Below are 19,609 nucleotides of genomic sequence, written 5' to 3' on the forward strand. Positions count from 1 at the left end.
AGGATCCAGCATTGTCTCTGTGGCAGTGTGGATTTAATCCCCAATGCTACACAATGAGTTAAGATCTGGCATTGCTGCAGCTGTTGTATAGGTTGCATATGTGACTCGGATTTTATCCCTGGCCCAGGAACTTCCATATGCTGTGGGTACAAACAAAAAGTATGTTGGGGGGGGATTATTTCCCATTGTAGTAAAAAAATTTTTCGTATCCATGCAATAGTATATATTGAAGGAGGATTCTAGATGTGTAAAAAATGCTTAGATTAAAAGGTCATAAATATTGAATCTTAGTTAACTGTATGTATGTGGACATGTACTCATGTCTGTAACTGACTTTCAGATGCATCAAAAAATAAGGTAGATCCATATATAGATAGAAGGATAGAAATGTGATGTACCAAATATGGTAAAATATTAATCATAGAATTGAGGTAGTTGGTATAAGAGGAGGTGTTTTCCACCATTAAGAAAAAAGACAACTTTTCTCCTGTTTGAAATTTTTCATGTATAAAATTTTGGATAAATGTTTAGCTCCAAGTGGCTGTGAGAAAATGAGTTCAGGGAGAATATGGGAGTGAATACACATATGCACACATAGTATATACCTTCTTGCTTTCATGTAAAATTATTAAAATTTGTATATTTATCAGACCTTATGTATATGTCGTATGTTTCCCAGTTGTTTTATTGTATATTTCACAAATTTACTTCCACTGGGAATAGTCTTAGGTTATAATAAAAAACATATAAGAATTAGAACATTCACTTCAAGGAGCATCCTACCTTTTCATTACACAGTGTGTAATTATGGGAAAATCAGCAAAATGGCTAAGTTCACATGATATCCATTCACCCATGCAGTAAAAAGATGCATTTACTAATGGACAGCATACAGTCCTCATTTCTTTTGGCATTCTTACTAGTTTGTAAGGAGTTAGGACCATGCCTTGTATTAACAAAGTAATGAATAAATATAAGAAGACGGCACACACACAAAAATATTTGAGTGGGCATTTCTTAAGCATCATTTTGTTTATTGTGAAACATACTGTAATACAAAAAGATATTGAAATGTATTGTTTTAAGCATAATAATAAAGTGAATATCCATGTAACTACCATTCCTGCTAAGAATTACAATTTGGAGTTCTCTTGTGGCACAGTGGGTTAAGGATCCGGCATTGTCTCTGTAGCAGCCACGGTTGTTGCTGTGGCGCGAGTTGGATCCCTGGCCCAGGAACTTCCACATGCCACGTTTGCAGCCAAAAAAAAGAATTAGAGGAACTACTTACACTCATCCCACTCACTCTTGCTACATCCACTTTATTAAGCTAAATAATCTGCTTGATTTTTCTAGTGAATATACCCTTGCTTTTGATTTAGTTTTTCTATCTAAACTAAAATGTAAGTTTAGTGTTGCTTGTTTTTAAACTTTATGTAAGACAGTTATAATGTATGTATTCATTATTGAATGAAAACTTAACCGCTGCATGAGATTCATCCATAAGCTATGTGTTGCCCTAGTTCATTTATTTTCCTTGCCAATTAGTTTACCATTGTATGACTATATCACTATTTATTTATTAATTCTATTTTTGAATTTGTGCTTTTGTCTACAATGTTGTATATATACTCCTTAAAATGGGATTAGTGGATTGTATCATCATTGAAGGTATGCATTTTTAGATACTTTTTTCCACATCATTGCTGTTATTTTTCTTTCTTTCTTTCTTTCTTTCTTTATTTTATTTTTTTATTTTTTTCCCTGCTGTACAGCATGGGGATCAAGTTACTCTTACATGTATACATTTTTTTTTCCCACCCTTTGTTCTGTTGCAATATGAGTATCTAGACATAGTTCTCAATGGATCTCCTTGTAAATCTATCCTAAGTTGTATCTGATAACCCCAAGCTCCTGATCCCTCCCACTCCCTCCCTCTCCTGTTGGGCAGTCACAAGTCTATTCTCCAAGTCCATGATTTTCTTTTCTGTGGAGAAGTTCATTTGTGCTGGATATTAGATTCCAGTTATAAGTGCTATCATATGGTATTTGTCTTTGTCTTTCTGACTCATTTCACTCAGTATGAGAGTCTCTAGTTCCATCCATGTTGCTGCAAATGGCATTATGTCATTCTTTTTTATGGCTGAGTAGTATTCCATTTTGTATATATACCACATGTTCCGAATCCAATCATCTGTTGATGGACATTTGGGTTGTTTCCATATCCTGGCTATTGTGAATAGTGCTGCAATGAACATGCAGGTGCATGTGTCTCTTTTGAGTAGAGTTTTGTCCGGACATATGCCCAAGAGTGGGACTGCAGGGTCATATGGAAGTTCTATGTATAGATTTCTAAGGTATCTCCAAACTGTTCTCCATAGTGGCTGTACCAGTTTACATTCCCACCAACAGTGCAGGAGGGTTCCCTTTTCTCCACAGCCCCTCCAGCACTTGTTATTTGTGGACTTATTAATGATGGCCATTCTGACTGGTGTGAGGTGGTATCTCGTGGTAGTTTGATTTGCATTTCTCTAATAATCAGAGATGTTGAGCATTTTTTCATGTGTTTGTTGGCCATCTGTATATCTTCCTTGGAGAACAGTCTATTCAGGTCTTTTGCCCATTTTTCCATTGGTCGATTGGCTTTTTTGCTGTTGGGTTGTGTAAGTTGTTTATATATTCTAGAGATTAAGCCCTTGTCCATTGCATCGTTTGAAACTATTTTCTCCCATTCTGTAAGTTGTCTTTTTGTTTTCTTTTGGGTTTCCTTTGCTGTGCAAAAGCTTTTCAGTTTGATGAGGTCCCATGGGTTTATTTTTGCTCTAATTTCTATTGCTTTGGAAGACTGACCTGAGAAAATATTCATGATGTTGATGTCAGAGAGTGTTTTGCCTATGTTTTCTTCTAGGAGTTTGATGGTGTCCTGTCTTTATTTAAGTCTTTCAGCCATTTTGAGTTTATTTTTGTGCACGGTGTGAGGGTGTGTTCTAATTTAATTGCTTTGCATGCAGCTGTCCAGGTTTCCCAGCAATGCCTGCTGAATAGACTTTCTTTTTCACATTTTATGTTCTTGCCTCCCTTGTCAAAGATTAATTGACCATAGGTGTCAGGGTTTATTTCCGAGTTCTCTATTCTGTTCCATTGGTCTGTCCGTCTGTTCTGATATCAGTACCACACTGTTTTGATGACTGTGGCTTTGTAGTATTTCTTGAAGTCTGGGAGAGTGATGCCTCCTGCTTGGTTTTTGTTTCCCAGGATTGCTTTGGCGATTCTGGGTCTTTTGTTGTTCCCTATAAATGTTTGGATTGTTTGTTCTAGTTCTGTGAAAAATGTCCTGGGTAATTTGATAGGGATTGCATTGAATCTGTAGATTGCTTTGGGTAGTATGGCCATTTTTACAATGTTGATTTTTCTAATCCATGAATATGGAATATCTTTCCATTTCTTTACATCTTCTTTGATTTCTTTGATTAAAGTTTTATAGTTCTTGGCATATAAGTCCTTTACCTCCTTGGTCAGGTGTACTCCAAGGTATTTGATTTTGTGAGGTGCAATTTTGAAAGGTATTGTATTTTTGTATTTCTTTTCTAATATTTCATTGTTAGGATACTGAAATGTGACTGATTTCTGAATGTTAATCTTATATCCTGCTACTTTGCTGAACTTATTAATCAGTTCAAGTATTTTTGGGGTTGAGTCCTTCGGGTTTTCTATGTATAGTATCATGTCATCTGCATACAGTGACAGTTTGATCTCTTCTCTTCCTATATGGATGCCTTTGATTTCTTGTGTTTGTCTAATTGCTGTGGCTAGGACTTCCAAATCTATGTTGAATAGCAGTGGAGAGAGTGGGCATCCCTGTCTTGTTCCAGATTTGAGTGAGAAGGCTTTCAGTTTTTCCCCATTGAGGATTATATTTGCTGTGGGTTTGTCAGAAATGGCTTTGGTTAGGTTGTTATTTTTCTTTAGCACTTAAAAGAATCAAATGGGAGTTCCTGTCGTGGCTCAGTGGTTAACGAATCCGACTAGGAACGATGAGGTTACGGGTTCGATCCCTGATCTTGCTCAGTGGGTTAAGGATCCGGCGTTGCTGTGACCTGTGGTGTAGGTCACGGACGCAGCTTGGATCCCGCATTGCTCTGGTTCTGGCATAGGCCAGTGGCTCCAGCTCTGATTTGACCACTAGCCTGGGAACTTCTACATGCCTCAGGTGCCTCCCTAGAAAAGACAAAAAGACAAAAGAAAAAAAAAAGAATCAAATGGCGTTGCATTTAGGGGGCAGAAGTATCAAAAATTTCACTCTCTTTTTTTTCCCACTCCTTTCCCTTTTTCCCAATATTTTCACACATACACACTTCATCAAGGGTCTAGTACAGAATGTAAGGGCTTGCTTTATTATTTAAAAATAAAAGCTAAGATTCCTTTTAGCCTTCATATTTTTTTAAGTATAGATAATTCCTGAATTATAAATGTCTGATAGCTACATCCATAGAGACCAGAGATTTCCCTTCCTAATTACACCTTCTCTCTGTAAAGCTGAAGTTTGACTACAAGAAGGAAAGAAAGTTGTATAGCTGGAAATATAACTGGAAAATTTCCTAGTACCTCTTTATAATGCTTTCCTCCACTCCCTCAGAACCTTTTATCTTCTTTCTGTCACTATAGGCACAAAATTTTCTAGAATTCCATATGAATTAAGCTATACAATAGATACTTTTTTTGGTCTGGCTTCATTTGCTCTGTATAATTATTCATTTTCTTTTTAACTGAGTAGTATTCCATTGTATGAATATACTACCATTTGTTCGTGGACATTTGAGTTATACCCATTTACTGGCAGTTGCAAAAAGATACTATGCACATTAGTATCCAAGTCTTTGTATGGACACATTCTTTTGGTTCTCTTGGGTAAATACCTAGGAGTGAGAATGATGAGTATATATTTAACTCTTTAACAATTCCACCAGAACTGGATGAGAGTTTCAGTTGCTCTACATTCTCACCAACACTTATTATGTATATAAAATCAGTCCTTTTCATTTTAGATTTTTAGTAGGTGGTTATCTTATAGTTTCAATTAGCATTTCCATAATGGTCAGTAATGTTGATCATCTTTTCATATGCTTATTTGCCATCTCTGTGTCTTTGGTGAAGTGTCAGGTCATATCTTTTGCCCATTTTATTGCATTGTCTTTATTGTCTGTAATTCAAACCTTTTTTGAATTATAAAGAGTCTTAGTGTATTCAAGATACAAGTCCTTTGAATATGTTTTGCAAATGTTTTCTCAGTCTTGACTTTTGTTTTCTTAAAAGTGTCTTTTGAGAAATAGAACTTAATATTTTAAGTTCTGAAGTTGTAATGAAGTCTAGAGAATTAGAAACAACTCTTACTTTGCCCTGATTATTCACCACAAATCAAGTACTTAATCATTACATTCTATTCCTTCTGTGAAGTTATGCTTGAATCGTAAATGACTTGATATTTTATTTCAACAAACTTGTTTTATACCAGGCCCTAGAGTTATAAAGATGGGTCATAAATGCCATCTTTCTTTAAAGTGCTCCTTTTATTTTTTGATATTTCTTCCCAACACCTGTTTTGTGCAGCCACATCCATATATTTTCCTTGTCTAGTGCCTAATACAGCTCTGGAGTCAATGAAGTATTTGATATTTTCATCTTGTATTATAGTTAAACTTTTTGCCGCACACAAATATGTAAGTTTTTCATAGAGGAAACCTCTTGTTCTTTGTATCCTTCATACTTCATGGTGTGGTTCCTGGTACATGGAGATACTCACTTATTATTCAGTGATTGAATGGGATTATTGATGACCATGTTTGAATAAGAGTCTCATATTTATTCATTGCTAATAAAACTTTTGGCTTACTTTACTAAATGGATAAAAGATATTTTCATTTCACATGCCGTCATTGCAATGAATTGTTTTTCTAGACAAAATGAAGATACCTGATTTTTACTTGAATATTTTGGAGTTATCTTTATTTTACAACCCTGATTTAACACTATTATTATCGTAAAAGTCTAGAGGATAGTGTAGCATGGGTTCTGTAGTCAGAAATTAAAATATTTTGTAACGTTTGCTTTATTTAATGAGTTAACATATTTTACAACTTTGGAATTCCTTTTTCCAGAGAATCCAATACATTAAAACATAAAGACTATTTGAAAGTGTGAAGAAAAATATGACAATAACATGCTTTCTTTATGCAGGTCCTAGGGACACCAACAAGGGAGCAAATTAGAGAAATGAACCCAAACTACACAGAATTCAAATTCCCTCAAATTAAGGCACATCCTTGGACTAAGGTAAGTCAAAAAGAGTTTTTTAAAAGCGCATTAACCAGTAGTTAACTAGTATTTGGTTTTCTCCTTGTTCTTAAATTAAACTATTTTGAGACTAGATAGCTGCCAGAGTAAAAAGTGCAATAGCACTTCTGCAAATAAAAGTAGTTGTGTAGTTGTACTTCAGTTTTTCTTTGACTGCATATAGTTTCATCCTCATTGACTTCCTGTAGAAAGTTTCCAGCTTGGGTTTTTATTTATAGGGCGGGGGTAGTACATATATGTAGCAGTCAAATAAAGAATTTGATTAGGAGCAGGATCCTGTATATAAATTTTGGCTACTTAAAATTCAGAAGTAATTTCTTTACATAGAGGTGCTTATACCTTTACATAGTTAGGGGTTCAATACCATATGGCATATGAAGATGTACATTTTATATATATTTTTTATTCTCTTTTTAAACTATTAATACAGAGATCTTATTGTAGATGGTTTTTTTGCTTTTTAAGGCTGTATGTATGGCATATGGCAACGCCAGATCCTTAATCCACTGAGTGATACCAGGAATCAAATCCTCGTCCTCATGAATACTAGTTGGGTTCGTTACCACTGAGCTACAACAGGACTCCCTATAGATGGCATTTTGTGTTTTTCTTCTCATTTACTTTCCTGTTTGTGTTTTGGGAACAGGAATAAAATAATGACTTGATCTTACTAAGAGTATACATTGAAAGCAATTGATAGGTCAACAGGATGTACTAGTCATTGGAAATGCCTAACCTCAGCATTTAGATGGAATCAATTCTAAGAGCATAAGTACTAACTTAGAAGAAAACTTTTTATTTTTTGCTTTGATACTTAATTGAAATGATTTTAGAGAGATTTTATGAAAAAGATGTTTTCGTATCAGTTTAAAAGAATCTCAATAGGGTTTATACTAGAGTGGATCACTCATTTTACAGATTCCCATACTCTAGCTAAACATACCAAATGACTTATACACGATTCCATAGGTAGCTGTGACAAAGCCAATAAGAGGTGAAGTAGTTTATAGCCATAGGTGCAATAATTTACATCCCAGATTCGAAGTATCTCTCTCTCTAACTTGTATTATGATGCAAGTTACTTTCCTTCAAGTTATCACTATATTCACTTCTCTTCACCTCACCTTCAGATAATCCTCTTCTTACTAATAATTTATTATTTAGAATCAAAGACCTTAGTAGTATTTTGGGTGCCAGAATTATAGATTGTAGCTTTCTCTGATCAAGATAGTTTCCTCTTTGATCTTTTTAATTACAGTTTGTTTTGACTCTGGATCAGAAGATATTTAGGGTCTCTCACTGGTTCTAAACTCAGAGAATCCTACATGGTCTATTTGGATTTAGAGGCTGCGTTGCAGTTTGCATCCAGCAAAGTTACTCCAAGTTGAAGTGTTTACAGTAAGTGATTTGTAGTATACTATGATTTCAGCCATGTTAAAGGGAAACAAAAAGCAAAGAAAATTCGGTGTATTGAATTAATACAGGGAAATACTCCAAAATGCCAACAGTAGGTTGGGTAAGAAGAGTGTAGGTGATTTTATTTTCTTTTTCTCCTTTTCCATATTTCCCTATTTTCTTTAATAAAGCATGTTATTTGTTATGAAGAAAGAAAAGTAAAGAGTTCCTGTTGTGGCTCAGCAGTGATGAACCTGGCTAATATCCATGATGCAGGTTCAATCTCTGGCCTCGCTCAGTGGGTTAAGGAACCAGCATTGCCGGGAGGTATGGTGTAGGTCGCAGACATGGCTCAGATCCTGCATGACTGTGGCTGTGGTTATTGCCAGCAGCTGCAGCTCCAATTTGACCTCTAGCCCAGGAACTTCATATGTCATGGGTACAGCTCTAAAAAGTGGAGGGGGTGGGGGGAAGAAAAAGAAAAGAAAAGCTCTTTTGGGTTTAATCTAATCTAAGTGTTCATCACATGACCCCCTGATACAGAGTTTCTGAGCAACATAATGCTGAAATGAAGGCATGAGATCTTATTTAGCAGCCCTTATCCTTTTTTTTTTTTAAATCAAGACTGCCACCATTATTAGTTTGTGTCATATTCTGCATTTTCCTCAAGGAATGATCTATTATAATTACCAGGCAACAGAAGATTTGTGATGAATTTGCATACTTTGTACCTTTCTTTTCTCTTGTGTGTTCTTGATGTTTCTATATCACATGTTAATGTTTTTCAAACTTGAATAATCTATACAAAGCCCTTTTATTTGGAGTTCCTATTGTGGTGTGGTGGAAACGAACCCAACTAGTATCCATGATTAGTGTCCATGAGGATGTAGGTTCCATTCCAGTCCTCGCTCAGTGGGTCAAGGATCTGGCATTGCCATGAGCTGTGGTGTAAGTCACAGACACAGCTCGGATCCTGAGTTGCTGTGTCTGTGGCCTAGGCTGGCAGCTCTAGCTCTGATTCTACTCCTCAGCCTGGGAACTTCCATATGCCTCAGGTATGCCCTCCCAAAAAAAAAAAAATCCCTTTTATTTGTTTTACGTGGGTTTCCATTCCTGTACCATGTGTAGAATAATAACTCAAATTCTCCCACCTTCTTTGTCTCTTCAAATGCCTGTGAATTCTTCATTCATATATGTGACGTAATTTGGTTCTCACTTGGTACAAATGCATTTATTGTATAATTGTACATTTATATCACTTTCTCAGTGCACAAATATAGGTTGGTGTTATTGTGGTTGTAAACACAAAACCAAATTTAGACTCAGAAATTCCAAACCACTACTTTGTCATCTAGATGATCCAGAATATACTCATATTGATTTTAAAAAATTAGTTACTATCAAAATGAAAATAAATTTTAAATTACTAGAAGGATCTTGTTCCCCTCTCCCTCTGTTATGATAGTGGACACCAAGTTGAGAAAAGCTTTCTTTTGCTAGGCAGCCAGTGGAGTTATTTTTAAACATACAAAATGTTGTTCTCTGGAGAACTTTTTTCCTTTGATGGGCAGGTAAATGGCAGTTGGAGACAAAAAGCTACTTTGTTTTTATTGAGGTCTTTTGTTAAAACCCACTTTAGCCCTGTTTCCTGAAGCTGTGAGCATGTAAACCTTTGTTACCTGTGCTGTAGTGTATGTAGTACAACTATTTCCCCAGAACTAGGAGTTTTAGTCTCAAAAAAGTAGGCAGACATAAAAATCAAGAACAAAAATGTTTTCTGTGGAAACATTGAGGTGAGAGTATTCAGATATGTAAGATAGAAAGCAGAAGAACAAAAAAATGAAATGGTCTCAGTGTGATTTGTGGCAGAAGTCTTGAGAATTTAGAAATCCAGTAAAATGCCCTTGACTATTACTTAATGGCCAGCACAACCAAATTCATTGAAAAAGCATTTGTGGGAGTTCGTGTCATGGCTCAATGGTAACGAACCCGACTAGTATCCGTGAGGATGTGGGTTCAATCCCTGGCCTCGCTCAGTGGATTAAGGATTTGGCATCACAGACACTGGTGTAGGTCACAGACACTGCTCAGATCCCACGTCGCTGTGGCTGTGGCATAGGCCAGCAGCTGCAGCTCCAATTAGACCCCTAGCCTGGGAACTTCCATGTTCCTCAGGTGCAGCCCTGGAGAACAAAACAAGAAAAGAAAAAGCATTTGTGGTTTAAGTTGTAATGGAAATATGTATTAATGTTTTGAAACAGGGACCAATACTGTGAGTGAGTGTGGGGAGAAAAAATACCTCCCCTTTGGTGAATGCTGTATGCCTAAAAGAAAAAAGCCTGATGGGAAGCAAAATGAAGTGATAACAAAAGTAAATTGAGATTGGAGATTGGTTGGAAGAAGAGAGGAAGCTTAAATTCTGCATTTAGTACTTGAAGATTTGGTTAAATACAGTTTGTTAGGCATGAAATAAGGATCCAGTTTAAGCACTGCTCCCACTGTTTGTGACTTAAGATTTTTTCTTTTGTAAGGTAACAGTTAGCCATTGTGTCTTTTTCTCCAGATCCTTTTGAAAATAAGGTATGCATATAAAAGATTATTTCATTTTAGTTTAGAATAAATGTAAAGATTGTACTTCCAGTGTAGTTCTATGATTTGTCCTTTCTATATCCACTGCCCTGACTTTAGTTTAGACCATCATCATATTGTAGAATTGTTAAAAACAACCTCCTACCTCCTAACTGATTGCCCTCCTTCCTATCTTTCACATCCCTATTACTGTCAAAGTTAGCTTTCTTAAAACGTCCTCTTGGAGTTCTCTTGTGATGCAGCAGTTTAAGGATCTAGCGTTGTCCCTGCTGTGGGACAGGTTCAATCCCTGGCCCAGAAACTTCTGTATGCAACAGGTGCAGCCAAAAAAAAAGCACATGTGATACTGTTACTCCTGTTAAGTTTTTTTCTCTGATTCCTCATTGCCTTTAAGAATATTTGATGTACTACTATGCCCATGGCAAGAGTCCCAACTGCATGTTCCTTCACACTCTTTACTGTCTGGGTTTGGATGACAGATTATCCTATCACTCTATTCCTAATCATTTCTGCTTTTTCTTTCCAGGAAAGCAAGAGATTTAGTTCTTTGTCCTGCTTTTAGTTTTTCTTGAGGCATCTAGTCAGTTAACCAGTCTTTCCCAAGGTCTTCAGCTCTTCCACCCATAAATGCATATATTTAGGCAATGAATTTAAAAGCTTAGTATTCAGGGAATTCCCATTGTGCTCAGTGGCTTAAGAACCAAACTAGAATCACTGAGGATGCAGGTTCAGTATCTGGCCTCACTCAGTAAATTAAGGTGTTGCCACAAGTTGTGGCATAGGTCAAAGATGCACTTGGATCCAGTGTTGCTGTGGCTATGGCTTAGGCCTGCAGCTTCAGCTCCAATTTGACCCCTAGCCCAATAACTTGGATATGCTGCAGGTGCAGCCCTATTAGTGCTTAGGTAGGGTGGATTATGGGTTTCTAATAAGGTTATATTGTAATAAGTATATAATAAATATATGTTCATTCTCTATTTTGAACCTGATTCTGTTAACATTTTGTTTAAAAGTTAAAACAAGTATTCCCCCTTTATTCCAGTAACAGACAATCCTGTGAAGTTGGGTAACACAGATATCTACATATTCTTTTAGAGTAATGGAATTCATAAATGATATCTGGTTAGTGGAAGGAAGTAGAGAAGAATCCAAAGGGTCCTGTCTCTTTGAACTGAACTATGGCTATTTAATATGTTAGGTACATATGAGAGAGGTGTCCTGTTCAGTTTGAAGGGATCATGCAGTCATGCTGAATTTTTTGGTCTAATCAAACTGTTCACTTAACTGTTCCCTAGAGAAGCCACATTCATTTCTGCCTCTTGCTAGTGTCTTTTTTTCATTTAGAATGTTCTTCTTTTCTCCTTACCAAGTCTTGACCTTTTCTCAAGACCTCAAATCTCACTTCTCCTGTGAAAAATTGTCTAATTATACAAGCTCTACACGATTATTCCCAGTGCATAACTCTAGTAGTACCAACCACATCATACAATATGTATTATAGAAGCTTCTGATTTCTCTTTTGTAATAGTAATAATAAAATGAATTTCATTTGCCTCAAAATGTTTGTTGCTAATTTTTTGGCCTACATGATAGTCTGCTTAATAGTTAAGTGTCTGTAGTATATGTGAGGACCATGACTCTTTGGTTAAGTACCCCAAAAAGCATTATCTTCAAAAATCCATCCTTACATGATTTCTTAGAACATGCTATAAAACAAACAAATACTAGTATTTCCAACTAGCTAATCAAATAAGCAGGAAATTGACTTCTGAGGACATTTCAGCCATCAAAGGAATCAGACCAACTGAACTAGTTATTATTTTCTATTATCCTCTATGCTTAAAGCTAAACAACAGCAACAACAAAAAATATATATGTATGTATGTATTTTTTTAAGACTCTCTTCATAATCCTTTTTTTTTTTTTTTTTTTTTGCTTAAGCCTTTGAATACAAGATTTTTCACTTGGTAAATGTACCTATTTTTACTATAGTTTCACACATTACCAAAAATGCCTTTAGAAGGGCTTAGAAAGCACAAAACAAAAATTGCTGTTCAACTTTTTTTTTTTCAGGTCCACTCTACTTTTTCTGGTCTTTCTTACCTTACTTGTTTTGCTCACATGTATTGTAGAAAACATTAAGCTGTGTTGGCAATTTCTCTTGGTTCCTAAGCTTGCCATCCATTTTGTTCAATTGCTTAGGTAATCAATTTCTGTATTATTACTCAACCCCCTCTGCCTACTATTCTCCACTAATACATTATCAAGTGTCTCATAAATATACTGTGTTCTCTAGCATCTTTGTTAGTACTGGAATAATCACTGCTTCTCTAACATCCATTTTCCTTTGTGAATAGATCTCACTTTTCTATTTATGCTGTTTTACTCTCATTTCTTTGAAAACTCTTGCACATTAAAATCCAGGTACTAGAGGAGTTCCCATCGTGGCTCAGAGGTTAATGAACCCGACTAGGACTTGGGTTTGATCCCTAACCTCCATCAGTGAGTTAAGGATCCAGTGTTGCCAGGAGCTGTGGTGCAGGTCACAGACATGGCTTGGATCCCATGTTGCTGTGACTGTGATATAGGCTGGCAGCTATAGCTTGGATTGGACCCTTAGCCTGGGAACCTCCATATGCCATGGGTGTGGCCCTAAAAAGACAAAAAAATAAAATAATAAAATCCAGGTACTAGAGTGGTTAATTCATATGTGAGAAGAAAAATACAAAAAAGAAAAAATACTAAGACATAAGTTTCAAGATGAGTTGTGGGGAGCAGAGGATGGAGTTGAGGGTATATTGAAAAATAAGACAAAAATCCATCTTTGACTTAACCATTTGTTTTTTTTTTTTTGTTTTTTTTTAGGACTCAACCTGTGGCATATATAAGTTCCCAACTAGGGGTCGAATCAGAGCTACAGTTGCAGGCCTACACCACAGCTCACGGCAATGCCGGTTCCTTAACCCACTTACGAGGCCAGGGATTGAACCCTTAACCTCATGGATATTAGTCGGGTTCATTTCTGCTGAGCTACAGCGGGAACTCCCTATCATTTGTTCTTTAAAACACTTATATATAATTATTACTGTGCTGGATGCCATGAAGAATGCAAAAGAACTAAAATATATAGTCCTCTTTGAAAAACTTAGAAGTGAATTAACTGACTCAATTGATAAAAGTATTGAAAAGTGTATAACCATATATTAACTATGTGCTGTGGGTGTTCAAAGGTGTTTCACATGCCGTAGGTATTATAAGGAAGATCTCCATTGTGGGTGATGGAAGGGAAAGGAAGCATCCTTTAAAGGTGATAGGGACTGGGGAGAATGGCAGGGTTGAGACTGTTGAAGGAGGATTTGGATTTGCTTCAATGTTGATAAAGTTAGGAATTGTTGTAGCTCTAGGGGACTGTCCCTTAAGATAATAATGTATGAATGAAGGGAAATATTCCTGTCTTCTTAGGTCAACCTGACTATAGTAACCATTTTATGAACAATGAAAGATTAAATTGGATAGTGGATATTTGGTAAATCATACTTCTATAGAATAGTTTTATCAGTAAATGAGGTTAGAGGGACAAATGATGTTGCATAGTTAAATGCTGATATCAACACACATATGATATTCCTGTGTGTATTAGAGCTCAGGAAAACACCATAAAAGCCTATTAGGTGATGCAGGTAAAATTTATTGAATGCTGGCTCTGTCATGGCTAAGGAAAGGATGTCTGTGTTTCTTATGAATTATGTACTGCACATGAGCACTTTAGTAAACTTAAGTTCTTTTCTTGGTTAATTAATGCTAATCAACAAATCCATGGCATTGTCTCACTTTTAGTCCTGTATTTAGGTTTACAAATTGCAAATAATCTTAGGTGACTAATAGATTACTTAAGAGCCAGTAGTGGGGCTGCCCTTCATGAGTGTTCATGGTTTATCGGTTTTTAACATTGGATGCTAGTGTATTTTGTGTATGTATTGTACATTTATCACAATGAAAACTTGGGAGGAGTGGCTCTTTGAAACAGGCACAGCACTTGTTCTACATTCTACTTAGATTAATTATCATTGCCTGTAGGCATTTTTCTGTTACTCTTTTTGGCCGTTTAATACAGTGGAATTGTTGAGAGCTGATGTTATGAGATTCAGCCATAGGCCGTGACGTGGTACATATGACCATTTATAAATGGTAATTTTAAGGGGCTTAAGATTCAGTCATAATAATTAGTTCCAGGTTGAAATTTGATGTTTGATAGCAAAAATTTCTTCTAGGACATGTTAAGGAGAAAATTGCCTCTGTTCTTTTTAAGTTATCCAAATGCAAATTTATTTTGAGTAGTTCTTCAGTTAAGGACTTATTTGCATTTGTTCAGTACCACAGAGACTTTTTTTTAAATGAGGGTTTTTTTTTTTTTTTCTTAGTTTCTTCTATAGACTAGTATTTGTGATGAGAGTTTGTTTCAATTTAAGAAAATGAGTTGCTGCATAGGTGAGGTAGTATTTGAATCGCTTAAAAGTTCATGTCAGTGTTTTGGTTCTTTTCAGTTTTTCCTTTCTCTTTTGTTTTCCTTCTTTTTAAAATTTCTTTATTTTTTGCTTTGTTCTGTTTTGTTTTGTTTATTTACTTTTGGTTTTAGTTTTTACAGAGGGTGTTTTGGGCTCTTCATGGCCTTGCTAACATTCTTGGCTGGCCATATTTAGTCTGCGCACTAATTGTTAGTTGGCCCAGTCCAGTCTAACTCTGTGCTCTCAGTTTTTTTAGTCTGGTTTTCTATTTTTGTCCACTTGGTTGTGTTTTAGCTCAGAGAGATTTTTATCCTGATGGGCCGGATTTTAATCCGTGTACTAAATTTTAGTCTGCAGACTAAAAGTAATCCGCGGATTATTTATTTTTGCAAAACATTTAATTCCCCCACTGGAAACTATCCTAAAAGAATGTTAAATTCTCTTAGAATAGCCAAGGGAATTCACAGCTACTGGTGAGTTCTGCCATTTTTTGTTCTCAATACCTAGACATAATAGACCCTACTACCCCCTTTTGCATATTTGGCTCCGTTGTGCCTAGGTGTTGGTGTACTTTACTATGCATGTCACCTATAACTGTGACTGTCCCTTAGTTGTATCGTTTATTGTATATATTTTTGTTTAGCTTTTGGTGGGTGAATTGGGCATATTTGCAGATGGAACTGTGTTGAATTTGTAGTGTTCAAAGATAAAGAATTTTTTCAGTGAGTTTTTCCAAAAAGCAAAGAATGGTCTTTATTTTTCCTAAGTAATGGGTGCAAGGGTATGAGGGGGCGAAGCCCACAATAGAAAAAGTAAGTTTATACCCGCACTCCTGAGGTGATATGTCAATTTCCTGAAGAGTCCTAAGATAATGAGAAATGTCAGTAAATATCTTTTAGCAGGGAAGTCAATCCAAAATGAAGAATAATCCGCGGTGGCCTGATCCTTCTTAGCTCACACAAATTGAAAATATCTGGCTTAAAATCTATAGTAACATGAATTAAATATATTTATTACTTTTCCTCTCATCACTAATAATTTAGCAGTAAAATGTTTATACTGTATACTGGAATCCATTAATAGAGAAAATTAGCATATTGGGAACTCATGTCTTTAAAAGCAGGCTAATATGCCCTCTCCCAGCCATGTCAATGGATGATGAATCCAGGTCGTAGAAGACCAAACACTTTACTTTGGGAACTTTACTTCTAGATTTCATTTTGATTTTAACTTTTTTTGGTTTTGTATTTTTTTAATAAATGCACTGGCATTGGAACATAATAAACTAAAATTGAAATGTTTCTTTACTGTGCCTCACCATTGCGCAATCAAAATTTTTTTGCATACACTGTGGTGAAATAATTTTTAAAACTTGGACTTGAAACTGTGGAGACTGATGTTTAAAGTTTATAACTGTATAAACATTTTCTATGTCCCCCCCCACACCATGAATTATAACATTGGATATATTTTTCCTTGCTGGACTATTCTCTTTTGGATTGACTTCCCCTGTTTGGATTATTTCACTGCATTCTCATCTTTAGGATTCGTCAGGAACAGGACATTTCACCTCAGGAGTGCGGGTATGTATTTAAATTTTTTTTCCCAAAATTTCAGGGCAGGTCTGAAAAACTGGGGGGAAAAACTTTTTGAAATACTAAATAGTTACTCATTCTTGAAATGTAACAGTAAAAAAACAATGTAGGTAGCTGTGCTTTCTGTTTTCACTCACTGTATATGGTATAGGTTTTGCTTATGGTCTGTTTAGATTGTCAGTTTCCTGGGTGACTTATTGATATCTAAGCTGAAGTTTAGGAATTGTGGGGTTTGGAAATTATTATTTTTTCAATAATAAATATTGACAAAGATCCACAGGAACAAAGATTCTTGAGTATTAGGCAATTTAAATGAGTAAGGAATGAAATGGCCTCAGAAACTTAACTGTGAAAAGCCAAATCTTAATAGGTACTGGTTTCCTTTTCTTCAGATGCAATAATAATTCAGAAGAGCAATTTCTAGTTTGGCTTGTAATTTTTGGACATTGCATGCTACCACACCCTGTTTTATATGGTCAGAAATCCGAACTTCTGGGGATGCTGAGTTTTGACCCCACATAATTTTCCACTTAATCTTTATCCTTAGAGTACTCTCATCAGTAATCTCTCAGAGTTTAAAGTAGTAATGGATACATTTTTTTAAAGGTAGATTGTCTTGATTTTAATGTAGGCTCTTGGAATCAATTCTTTCTTTATTGTTTCTATCTCTTTGATTCCATGAGTTAGGATTCCCTGGCAAAACAAGCTAATGTGTGTCTTAATACCAACATGGATGGTCACTTGTAGCCAGTAAGAAACCAAAAAGATACGGATGACATTTTTTTTTAAATAATCGATAATAACCTTACAATTGGCTTTTTAATAGGCTTAACACAAAGTGTTCATTAATATAACATGAAATGTTTTCATTTAAAATATACTCACTGTCTAGCTATCCTACATTTCAATGTTAGAAGTTATTCATTTCTACTTTTGGTAGTAGTACTTGTAATTCTACTTATATACTTCCATATTGGGGCAGAAGCATTTTTTATTAGACAAGTTAGCGAAATAAAACCATATACGTCAAATAAATGCAAACTGCCCTCAGGGATAAAATCAGTAGTGCTTAATATTTTTATGAAAAATTTTCTGAATGTTTATACTGATTATTTTCTTTTACATTGAGTTTGATATGGATCTGGCTGGGGAGCAAGAGAAGGGGAAATAACCAAGAACAGTAGAGGATCAAAATAATACAATAACTTAATTCTTTGAAGAATATTCAAGAATTTCTCCTAATTATTCAGAACAATAAAGATTAAGCAGTTTTTGACCTTACAGAGAGGGTTTTCTAACATAGCCAGATAAATTAACTAAGGGCTCTAATGTTCATAACCTTTACGTAAAAACCAAAAGAAAAAAAAAGATTTTCAATGTGAAACATACTCTTAGAAATAAGACTCTTAAAATCTAATGAGTTCTATAGTAGTAGTCAGTTCTCCTACTTCCAGCCTAGGTGAATAGCCAGTTAACCTTTCTTACTGAATAACTTATATTGAGTAACTTATATTAATAGCCAGTTTAGCCTTTCTTATTGAGGAACTTTGTTCTTTCAGGCTTCTCCGCGCCTTGTCACTGTCTATATATGTCCTTTCCTTACTTGTTGGTCTGTTTCCCTCCATTTTTACACATCTGTTTCCTTAATGTGTTTGACAACCTTCACCACCACCATTACTACACCTTCTCTTTGATTCTATTTCCTGCCTATCGAGGGATATATGTTTTATTTTTCTTCAGCTTCAAAGGCTGTTGGTCCATCTGCTTATGTTTATTTCTGTTTTTCCTCTTCTGCTTTTAGTCTTTAACTGTCCATAATTTAGAGCACACTATATTTTTCATGGCTTTATGTATTTATTAGGAGTTTTAAGACACAAGTAGTAAGCTTTCTATTTCTTAAGCAAATGTATTTATTTGCATTTTGCTTCAGTATAGTTTTCAGTTTTCTCTTTCTGTGAGTTAATGGCTCTTAAGGGATCTCTTCCTGATTAAAATCCTAGAATATTTATTCAAATGAGAGTAAATTGGCTTTGTTCATGATAACAACTACATACATGGTAAAACAGTTTTGGACATTTTGTGAAGTTCTGGGTATTCAAGAATTTCTTCAAATAATGATAGGCTTTGTTTATTCAAGAGTTAATACCAAAGCATTAACATTTATAGGCCAAGAGTAAACAGCTTTTCTTTTTTAAAAGGTATTAATTGCCAAATTCGAACAGTGCCATCCATTATCAACAATTGTTCTGCTAAAAAAAAAAAATCACACAAAAGAGGCAACCTTTTATCTGTTGCAAATTTTCAAAACTTGAAAATTAATTTTATATCCTTCTAGTTGTGCTTACCTCCAGAGCCCAGACTTTTCTTTAGTGATGGTCATATTTTGTGTACATTTGATTGTACTGCTTTTATGATTAGCATATGTAGATTTTTTTTTCTATTTCCCCTAGTTTTTTCTCTGAGCTTTTCTCATATAATCTTCAGTTAGCAGTTCCCCCCAGTGTGGTAAATAGCATGCAGTTAACCCCTTTATTCTAAAACATTCCATTCACAGATGCAGGCATGTTTTTCTATGTAGTTTAACTCAGTACTCAGAGGATAACTTGCTAAGATTCTTACAATAAAATATCAATTTTACTTTCTGGGAGTTCCCTTGTGACACAGCGGTTAAGGATCTGGTGTTGTCACTGCAGTGGCTTGGGTTGCTGCTCTGGCCCAGGTTCAGTCTCTGGACTGGGGACTTCTATATATCCTGCTGGCGCAGCCAAAATAATAATCATAATCGTAATAATTGTACTTTCTCTTTTTTTATACTATAGGTCTTCCGGCCCCGAACTCCCCCAGAGGCCATTGCACTATGTAGCCGTCTGTTGGAGTACACACCAACTGCCCGATTGACACCACTGGAAGCTTGTGCGCATTCATTTTTTGATGAATTACGGGACCCAAATGTCAAATTACCAAATGGGCGAGACACACCTGCACTCTTCAACTTCACCACTCAAGGTAACTCCTAACCCTGAGCTCTTTCACCAGTTCTAGGAAGGTTACATATGTGTGTAAAGTGATACTCTTTTAAAATCCGTGTAGGATGAAAGTGGGCATATTAAGTACTTATATAGGTAGGAAGCATCCTATCTAATTACTTTATTAGTCCACCACTTGTTTGGTTTT

General features: G+C 35.6%; 1 protein-coding gene across 5 annotated transcripts in view; it reads left to right on the forward strand.

Moving 5' to 3' along the window:
* Positions 1-19,609, forward strand: part of GSK3B (glycogen synthase kinase 3 beta) — a 234,089-nt gene that overhangs the window by 177,186 nt on the left and 37,294 nt on the right. For 3 of the 5 annotated variants that reach the window (XM_021068185.1, XM_021068182.1, XM_021068186.1), the window contains exons 8-10: positions 6,235-6,330; positions 16,385-16,423; positions 19,255-19,441. In XM_021068185.1, coding sequence (XP_020923844.1) covers positions 6,235-6,330; positions 16,385-16,423; positions 19,255-19,441 — 322 coding nt within the window. 5 annotated transcript variants of the gene reach the window in all.

This window comes from Sus scrofa, chromosome 13 (assembly GCF_000003025.6).
Source record: "Sus scrofa isolate TJ Tabasco breed Duroc chromosome 13, Sscrofa11.1, whole genome shotgun sequence".
Lineage (NCBI taxonomy): Eukaryota > Metazoa > Chordata > Mammalia > Artiodactyla > Suidae > Sus > Sus scrofa.